Consider the following 10,135-nt stretch of genomic DNA (forward strand, 5'->3'; position numbering starts at 1 on the left):
ATAGTCCATTCTACAGTAGCCAAAAAAAAAAAAATGCACATGCTCACATCATGCTCTCATTAGAGCACTCTAGGATCTGCCAACTGCCCAGAGGTTTCTCAGACTCTAATCTTCATTTGAAAGCTCAAATCTTCTCACTGGCAACAAACACTGTCAGATGCTGTCCTTAAAATGACAGCTCACTTGGTCCATTTTCAAGAATACACTATGTCTTCCAACTACACAGGCCTAACACCCAAAGAGGGCACAGTGTTCATAGACCCAGCCCTTCCACAAAGGCAGAGCAGGAAGGCAGGGAAACTCTTGGGAACATGAGGAAGGGAGAGAAAACCCTCACTCAGGAATCAGGCCAGGAAGAATTCCAGTACAACTAACTGCTTATGGCCCTTCTCCCTTCCCAGCAATAAACCTGTAATTTTCTAGGAATCTCATCCAAAATCCCACTTAAAGGGAAAGGATACGAATGAAATTCCTTGCACAACCCTAATGGCTCATGGTTTTACCTTATCAGACTTTAATTCTATCCAAGTCATCTCCAGAGCCACCCTGCTTATCTCACTTATCAAAAGAGAGAAGGGGGGGGCACCAAGATGGCTGATGTTGTGAATTATTTATGACTCAGCCATGAGGAGCCCATTTGGGGGTATGACTTACTTTCTCTCTTTTTGGTTGGTTGATTTTTGGTTTTTCAAGACAGGGTTTCTCTGTGTAGTCCTGACTGTCCTGGAACTCACTTTGAGATCAGGTTGGCCTCGAATTCAGAGATCCGACAGTCTCTGCCTGAAGAGTGCTGGGAGTAAAGGTGTGCGCCACCATGCCCAGCCTCCAACTCTTCTCTGAGAGGCACACCCATGTCCTCGGGTATGTCTCACTTTCTCCTGAGCTCCTCTCTCTGAACCCATGCTTGAACCTGTATTAAATCATCTTCCAGGAGCTCTTCCACTCTACTTCACCTTAATGACTACTCCCAAAGTCCTTTTCAGTGAATTTTTTTTTCAGCATAGAAGCCACAAATCCCAGTTTGGCCTAAGTAAGGTTAGAGGAATGCCTCAGGCTACTTGGAGTAACAGGGTTGAGCTATGTCCCTGTCCTCTCACCACTGACAGCTGAACCCCTGCCCTACACACACACACACACACACACACACAGAGCCAATAGGCCCTCTTTGGTCAGAGAACAGCCATCCAGCTAGCCACCACTGCCCCTTATGGCCACCAGGCTACACACACATGGCCACTTTTTTGGCCATAGGGCCCACTTCCACCTGGTCATCATTCCCCTCCACACAGCCATCACCACAAGGCCACCAGCACCCTCAACTACGGCCTCTGGGCCTGTCCTGCCAAGCAGACACGTGTCTGATATGACGCATAAGAGCTAACAGCTGGGTGGTGGTTGCGTACACCTTTAATCCCAGCACTCGGGAAGCAGAGGCAGATGAATCTCGGAAGCCACAGAGCAAGTTCCAGGGCAGCCAGGGCTACACAGAGAAACCTTGTCTCCAAAAATAAAAAGACAGTTAATACGCAAAGGCTCAAGAATTTAAACTTAAATCAAAATAATCACGTCTCTTGCTTTACCAAGGAAAAATACTTGCTTCTCAAGTGAAACCAGGATTCTTTTAACATGCTCAGCAAAGAATGCGAACAACAGACAGCAGCCACTGGTTCAGGTGGCTCCATCTGTGCCCCTGCTAAGATGCCACAGTTTCCTCCTCTCCTGTACCACAGTGCCAGGCCAACGACATCCTCCATTATGGTGAGAAAGCCCTGGCCTCACAGTAGAAAGCTACAGCTCCTGAACTGCCCTCGATGCTACTTCACATACAGCTCCTGTCACTTCCTAGGACATCAGCACCAAGCTACCCTTGGAGTCTTGCTGGGAGCTGCCATGGAACCAGCATGGGAAGGTTATGATGTGGTTCAGTCTTGCTTTTGTCAGAAATAGGCTTTGTTTTTCAAGCATTTCTTCACTCCGTTGCTGCCACGTCATTTGTATGACTTCAGGCAGGCCACTGACTTAGGGCCCCAGCGTCCTCACCAAGAGCAAGAAGACAATAATCCCTAGGTAACTATCAGCGCAGCGGAGCCTTAGGAGAGAGAGCTATGTGAAGTCCTTGATAAACTACTTACTCTCTTCCATCAGGACATTTACTGGGTCCCTTCTATGCGCCTAGCACTGCTAAGGTAAGAAGACAAACTCATTGCTTTATGATAAAAGTTTACTCTCATCGGGTTGAAGAAGTGTGGAGAAGAGTATCAGAGAGACGGTGACCCCAAATAGCCATGAATTTTGGGTTGCTGCTTGAGACTGAGCAATCCAGATAGCCTCTCTGAGAAAGTGCCCAAGACGTGAGAGAGAACAATTACAGGTCAAAGATCAGCGGGAAGAATATCCCAAGCATCACTCCTGAAGAACAGGCAGGCAGTCCACGAAGGCTTCAAGAGCTGGGCTGGACTCTGCACTACCACTGTAGGAACCAACACAGAGCACCAGGAAGAAAGCAGCAGAGCCTCAGCCTCAGCAGGGCCCGGGACCACTGTGCACACAGTCAGGCCAGGGGCTGGAGAGATGGTTCAGTGGTTAGGAGCACTGGCTGCTCTTCCACAGGACCTGGGTTCAATTCTCAGCACCCACATGGCATTCACAACTAACTGTGCCTCCAGTTCCAGGGGGATCTAGCATCCTCATATAGACATATATGCAGGCAAAACCCGATGTACATAAAAAAATAATAAATCTTAAAAAGGGGGAGGTCAGGGCAGAGGAGGTGTGGATATGCTTGGAAACCAACCAGCATGTAACTGCCATCACCCAGACAAGATACAGAGCTGCCTGGACCAGGACTGTAGTAGGGCAGACCAAGCAGGGCAGTCTAATGTAAGACAGGCTGTGAGGTGATTCACAGGTCCTCCTGATGCAACCAGGCAGGATAAAAAGAGAGAATTAAACTATGCATTTGCTGCTTCTGCAACCAACTGAGTGGTGGTAAATACTGTGGCCAAGATAAAGTAGGCAATGAGACAACTGAGTCGTAGTGTAGGGAGATCAGGACTAATGACATGTGACAGAACTCAAACCACCAATCAGACAAGATCAGTTCACAACACTCCCCACTGAGGTGCCAAGCAGCAAAGAAGTCTCTGGAGCCGCCAACAGCAATCCAAGAGGAAAAAATAGGCTTTCATGAAGATCCAAAAGCAAGTGATGGCCAACCAAGTGCACAGAGGGGTCAACTGTGTCAAGTGTGCAGGGGTCACATAGGCTGAGGACGAGAAGGACGTTTAGGTTGAGTAACAAAGGATGAGCAGAAGCAGCAGCCCCCATGGAGTAACAGAGCCTGCCTGGGATGCTCTAGGAAGTGAACAAGGCAAGGCAGAGGGAACCATAAGGGACCTCCTGCTGCAGTTACACCTGTGGGCCACACGTCAACAGCCCTACATGCATTAGACGGTGTCTATCACTACATAGGCACAGCATACATGTCAATGATTTCTTTTTTTCTTTTCTTTTTCTTTTTTTTTTTTTTGAATCCAAGTTGGCCTGAAATTCAGTCATTCACTTGTGCAGCCCACGCCGGCCACGAGTGCACACTCCTGCACTCACATACCCAGGTCTGAGCAACAATGCCTCCTTCAGGACACCAGTTCTCAGACTTCCCAGGTTCCATCCCACATATACACCAGTCACAAGAGCCATCTGAGACCAAGGATCCCCACCCATCCACTGCCCATCAGGAAAATGAACATTGTAAGAACTACTTTTTATTATTTTTATTTTATGTGCACTGCACACATGTCTGTGTGAAGATGTGGGATTTCCTGAAAACTAGAGTTACAAAGAGTTGTAAGCTGCCATGTGGGTGCTAGGAATTGAACTGGGGTCCTCGGGAGGTGCAGTCAGCTGAGCCATCTCTTCAGCCTCCTTGTAAGAACTATTAAGTACAACAGTAAAACACAACAGGAGGAGACCAATACACGCCTCTTCTGCCACCAGTCCATGAATGACACATGTTAAATTCTAATTCATGTGTGTGTCTAGTTACTTAATAATTGTATTCCCCAAACACTACTGATATATATATATAGCATTCCCTATACACAGAATTACCCAAACAACAATTTAACTAAAGTATCTTAGTAAATTAAAATGTTGGGAGAGGGGAATAGCTGGAGAGATGGCTCAGCAGTTAAGAGCACTGGCAGCTAACAATTGTCAGTAACTCAAGTTCCAGTGGACCTGACTCCCTCACACAGACATGCAGATAAAACACCAATGCACATAAAAAATATAAAAATTTGAAAGAAAAAAATATGTTTAGAAAAAAGAAAGAAACAAGCACTGGCTGCTCTTCCAGAGGTCCGAGTTCAGATCCCAGCACCAGCAAGGCAGCTCCCAACCATCTGTAATGGGATCTGGTGCCCTCCTCTGGCCTGCAGGTGCACATGCAGACAGAGCACCCATGTAAAAACAAACTTTCTAAAAGAAACATGTTACCAGGGAACTTAAAAACCAAGCCTCATTGAAAACAAGGGGTGCAGAGCTTGGACTGAGGATGGGCTGCATTGTGACTGGACGACAAAAACCTCTAAAGAGTTGGCAGTCACCTTTGGTACCAATTTTAGGAATCTAGATAGGACACTAATAAGTAATCATTAATACAATACACTTTAAAAATAAAATCAGGGGCTGGAGAGATGGCTCAGTGGTTAAGAGCACTAGCTGTTTTTCAAGAAGTCAATTCCCAGAACCCACATGGCAGCTCACAACCATCTTTAACTAGTCCCATGGGATATGACACCCTCTTCTGGTGTGCAGACATACATGCAGACAAAACATCCATAGACATAAAATAAGTCTTTAAAGCACACAGAGCTTATTCCTCATTCTTAGGAAGGTGTAAGACCGGGCTCTCAGAAGGCCACCCCCATGCAGCAGGGCAGACTGACTCAGACTGCTAAGAGTAGTGGCCATTACTGCCAGATCACACATGGATAATTCACTGGGTAAACCTTCCCCCAAATGGTTTTTATGGATTTTGGTATTGGAAAGCGTTGCTTTAAAATCTCTGAATTAGAACCAACATTTTAAACTGAAAGGCTCACATATAAAAATGAGTTAATTAATTAAAAAGACAGACATACTGGGCTCACACCTTTAACCCCAGTGAAAAGCAGAGACAGGTAGATCTGTGGGAGTTCAAGGCCAGCCAGGTCTGCAGAGTTATCAGGCCAGCCAGGGCAACACAATGAGAGCCTATCTTCAAAACATTTTTAAAGAGGGGATGGAGAAATGGTTCAGTCATTAAAAGCATTGACTGGGCCAGGCGGTGGTGGCATAAACTTTTAATTCCAGCACTCGGGAAGCAGAGGTGGGTGGATCTCTGTGAGTTCAAGGCCAGCCTGGTCTACAAAGCAAGTTCCAGGACAGGGAGGGAGGGAGGGAGAGAGGGAGGGAGAGAGGGAGGAGAGGGAGGGAGGTGGAGGGAAGGAGGGAGGGAGGAAGAGAGAGAGAGAGAGAGAGAGAGAGAGAGAGAGAGAGAGAGAGAGAGAGAGAGAGAAGAAAAAGGCACTGACTGCCCTTCCAGAGGACCAGAGTTTCATTCCCAGCAACCACATGGTGGCCCAGAACCATCTATAATGGGATCAGACCTGAAGCCCTCTTCTGGCAAGCAGGCATACAAGCAGAGCACTCTATACATAAAATAAATAAATAAACCTTAAAAAAAAAAGTTAGCCATGGTGATGCACATCTGTCATCCTAGCTTTCAAGGGAGCTAAAGCAAGAAGACTGCTGCAAGTTCAATGTCAGCCTGGGTAACGCAGCAGCCACAACCATAAAACAAGGACCGTCTAGAAAAGAAAAGAACTTTCTGGCTTCCCAAAGAAAGCACGCACAAGAGCTCACTAAGGCCCAAATGCCTCATCGACTGTGACCTCCACGTCCCTGAGGAAAAGCTACCAGACGCTACATCAGACAACCTGCTGCACTCGTCTCGGAGCCTGACCCACGCTTCTGAAACCTGGCCAGATTCATTCATTCGCGTCACCTTTCAGCACAGACAGGGTTTCTCTATGTAACAGCCCTGGCTGTCCTGAAACTGGCTTTGTAGACCAGGCTGGCCTTGAACTCACAGAGCTCTGCCTACCTCTGCCTCCTGAGTGCTGGGGTTAAAGACTTGTGCAACCACCGCCTGGCTTCCACCTTCCAATCTTGTGATCATTTGATTTTGCAGCCTCTACTCAGGGAGACCCTGTGGCGCCAAAGTCTCTCAAACTGACTGAAAACATTAGGTGATGATTTTCCTCTTCACTGAACAATGTGAAAAGGCCAGAGGCAGCAAACTTTCTTCCCTGATCTTCTAAATAGAAACTCAGCAGTTACTAAAAACTTACATTCCCCCTACCCCCCACCCCAGACAGGGTTTCTCTGTAAACCAGGCTGGCCTCAAACTCAGAGATCAGCCTTCCACTGGCTCCTGGATGCTGGGATTAAAAGGCACCACTCTGGTATGGGAGTTCCTTCTATGTGTTGCTTTTATTGGTTAATGAATAAAGAAACTGCTTTGGACCTATAGCAAGGCAGAACTTAGGTAGGCGGAGAAGGCTGGGCTGAATACTCGCAGGAAGAAGGGCAGAGTAGGAGAGAGAGGACATGGAGCCACAGTCAGACATGCCCAAACTTTGCTGGTAAGCCACTGCCATGTTGCGATATACAGATAAATGGAGATGGTTAAATTAAGATGTAAGAGTTAACCAACAAGAAGCTAGAGCTAATGGGCCAAGCAGTGTTTTGAATAATATAGTTTCTGTGTGATTATTTCAAGTCTAAGCTAGCGGAGCAGCTAGGAACCAACAAGCAATCCTTCTTACTACATCACCCAGCAAAACAACACACACACAAACACTTCAACAATAGGGTTGGAGATGTAACACACTCTGTAGAGTGTGGCTGAGCAAGCACAAAACTCCCTAGCACCACATAAAACTGGACATGATGGGGCACACCTGTAACCCCTAGATCAGAAAGTCAAGGTCATTCCTGACTACACGGCAAGCCAGCCTGGACTACAAAGCAATGTCAATAGCCGGGAAATAGTGGTGGCACACGCCTTTTAATCCCAGCACTTAGGAGGCAGAGGCAGGTGGATCTCTGTGAGTTCAAGGCCAGCCTGGTCTACAGAGCGAGTTCCAGGACAGTCAAAGTTACACACACATCAAAATCCTGTCTTGGAAAATAAAATAAAATAAAGTTTTCATGGGGGCTGAAGAGATGGCTCAGCAGTAAGGAGCGCTGGCAGCCCATCCAGAGGACCAGGGTTCAATACCCAGCACCCCAAAAATAAGTTGTCAAAAGACACCCATTAATGTGTTTCGGACATTTTTAGTGCATGTTTATCTGATCAAAGAAATCACTTTTCAAAAGAACAGAAAAAAAAATTTTTCAATGAGAAAGAACTCCACCAACTAGAATGGGAGAAAAAATAGAGTTGCTTAAAACAAATTTATTTTTATATATACATTGCAACCAAAAATTTTTATTTTGTTAGTACTAGAGATGTCCATAAAACAGACTTTATGCAGTCTCTCTCATCATCAGTTTTATAACTTATACTGCTTTTATTTTTCCTGTTTGAGACAGGATTTACACTCTGTAGTGCAGGCTACTCTGGAACTGACTGTGATCCTCCTGCCTCAGCCTGCAGAGTGCTGGGAAAATGGATATGTCTTTCTATGCCCAACCTAAACTGTTTTTGACTGAATTTTTATATCCTCCTAAAATTCGGCCAAATCAACAACTGAAACACTGGTTACTGCTAGAACTGTGTTGAGTGTTCAACAGCACACACCTTTTTAAAACAGCGGCCTCCTGTAAACATACACAGACACCACAAACAGACGGGACGTTATAACACCAATTTCCTCTTTTATACTGAAAAGTTCACATGAATGAAAGAAACCTGGAAGAAGTAAACAACTTTAAAAAACAAAGTGAGCGCACACAGACAAAACCACCCTTTTGTTAGACCAGGAAATAGACTGGAGGGCAAGCTTCTCTGGGCTGGCTGTCTTCTCTGATACTAACAGGTCATGACACCCCAACACCATGAGAACTGCCTAAAACCTGAACCCAAGTTCCCACCTCTCATACACCAAACGCCGTAATTTCCACTGAAGATATTCCGTCTCCAAGTTACAGCAACAAGAATTCACATACTTGGGCTGGAGAGATGGCTCAGTGGTTAAGAGCACTAGCTGCTCTTCCAGAGGTCATGAGTTCAATTCCCAGCAACCACATGGTGGCTCAAAACCATCTGTAATGAGATCTGGAGCCCTCTTCTGGCGTTTGGGGAGGCAGAATGTTGTATACACAATAAATAAATAAACCTTTTAAAAAAAAAAAAGAATTCACATACTTGGGGGGAGGTCCCCCTTCCAGACAAATTCCTTATAGAACTGGGATGAAGCCTGCTGCAACTTTCAAATAACTTTGCTGAATTTGTTATCGGTTAAACATTTCCAGCAACCTTGCTTCCCAGCACATTGTACCAAACATCTCCACTTCAAACAGCCTAGTTATTTTAAAAATGAGATTACTAAGCACATGGGTTCAAGTATTATTTCCCAAATTTTCTTTCCTCTAAGTGCTACTAAGCATTAGCATGTGTAGTACAATTGTTCCTAATCTGCTTTTTTTCCTAATTTAAAACTTCGTTTGAACTAACGACACCGGGTGAGTAACGTCTAGACATACCAGCCATATCTATTTTCAACCAAAACCGGAGTCTGGAATAGTTTTTGGGTTTTAGTTAACGTGCAACATGTGGCTTCGAGGTACCAGCATTTTCTCAAAGCTTTTCTTGCTCAGAAACTTTCTTAGTTGGAAAAACTACCAAGTCCAAAAGATGCCACGGGAATCCACTCACCCGATCCTTCATCCTCCAGCTCTGCGCTAAAGATTTGGAGCCTTCAATTTTCTCACAATGTCTTTTTTTCATAAAAGCCAAAGGCAGGTTCCAATCTGTAAGGTCGGCCTCATCTTCCTCCCCGAGTCCCATAAGAGGCGATTGCAGCATCTCCGACTCCATCAGGGGGGGAGGGGGAGGGGGAGTCCTTGGCAGCAAGCGCTCAAGAACCTCCAGCCTTAAAAACTAGTGTGTACCAGAACTGGTGAAATAAAATACAGGAAAACGAGGAGTTGGGGAAGGAAATGGTGGGAGAGTGTTCGAAGATCCTATCCAGGCAAAATAACACTCGGGGATCTTTATCTCCAACTCTGAGCGGGAAGTCGCAGGGGGCGGGGTGGGGGTGCAGAGCCGGTGGTCACCCACCCCGCAGCCCGAGAGCTGCGCGGTCACACGCGCGCCCCAGTCCCAAGCCAGCCGCAGCTCCGGAGGCCGTGGGTTTCCGGAAGGGCTCGGAGCCGGACTGTCACGACGGGAGCGACTTCAGGCCTGGGGTGACCCTGCTCTCGGCCTCCAACGCCGCCACCGGGGGCTCGCGGCGCGGGTTCTCCGACTGCGCTGGCCCGGCTGAGGCCTCGGGGAATCGAGTCTGGGGGACTTCGGGGCTCGTCCACCGGCTCTCAGCCCTGCGGATCCCGCACTCGCCTGAGGGGCTGCAACCTGAGCCAGGACCGGCCCATCATGCCCGTCCGCAGCTGGCTCCTCAGCCCCGGGTCCGCGCGGCCTGGCCGGTCCTGGTCCTCGGCTTCGTGGTTCTCTACCGCCCGGGAACGAGTCCCGAGACACGCGCGACACGGGCCTGCGGTCCACACGGAAAAACTGGGTTTATTAGGTCAAGGGAGTTTTGCCCTCTGCTTTGGAGCAACAGTGAAACTCCTCTCATCAGCGCGTCAAGGAGGACGCCATATTGCCAAGGCCCAGCATGCACCGCTGTCTACGGCGTGTCCAATAAACCAAACCTCTTCAAGCGTTCTCTCCGCTCTACCCAAGGGAAAGCGGGGAGCTCAGAGTTTCGTCCACCCCTCCCCCCACTTCGTTACCGGGGTTACCACGTCCTTTCTCCTTAGTTGATCTCTGCTAGCTCACTGGACTTGTGTTACAAAAATCAATCCTGCGATTGAAACTATGTCCGTTCAATTATCTTTAAAAGCTTTCGCTACTACAAACAAA

At 47.2% G+C, this 10,135-nt stretch overlaps 1 protein-coding gene across 2 annotated transcripts in view; it reads right to left on the reverse strand.

The window, feature by feature from the left end:
• The window catches only part of Rptor (regulatory associated protein of MTOR complex 1), a 306,486-nt gene extending 296,583 nt beyond the window's left edge, over positions 1–9,903 (reverse strand). Inside the window, exon 1 of one of the 2 annotated variants that reach the window (XM_075989895.1) lies at positions 8,927–9,903. In XM_075989895.1, coding sequence (XP_075846010.1) covers positions 8,927–9,088 — 162 coding nt within the window. In that variant the 5' untranslated portion in view covers positions 9,089–9,903. The remainder of the gene's footprint in view (positions 1–8,926) is intronic. The other variant, XM_075989893.1, reaches the window with a different exon arrangement.
• Positions 9,904–10,135: the final 232 nt, after the last annotated feature.

This window comes from Microtus pennsylvanicus, chromosome 11, assembly GCF_037038515.1.
Source record: "Microtus pennsylvanicus isolate mMicPen1 chromosome 11, mMicPen1.hap1, whole genome shotgun sequence".
NCBI lineage: Eukaryota > Metazoa > Chordata > Mammalia > Rodentia > Cricetidae > Microtus > Microtus pennsylvanicus.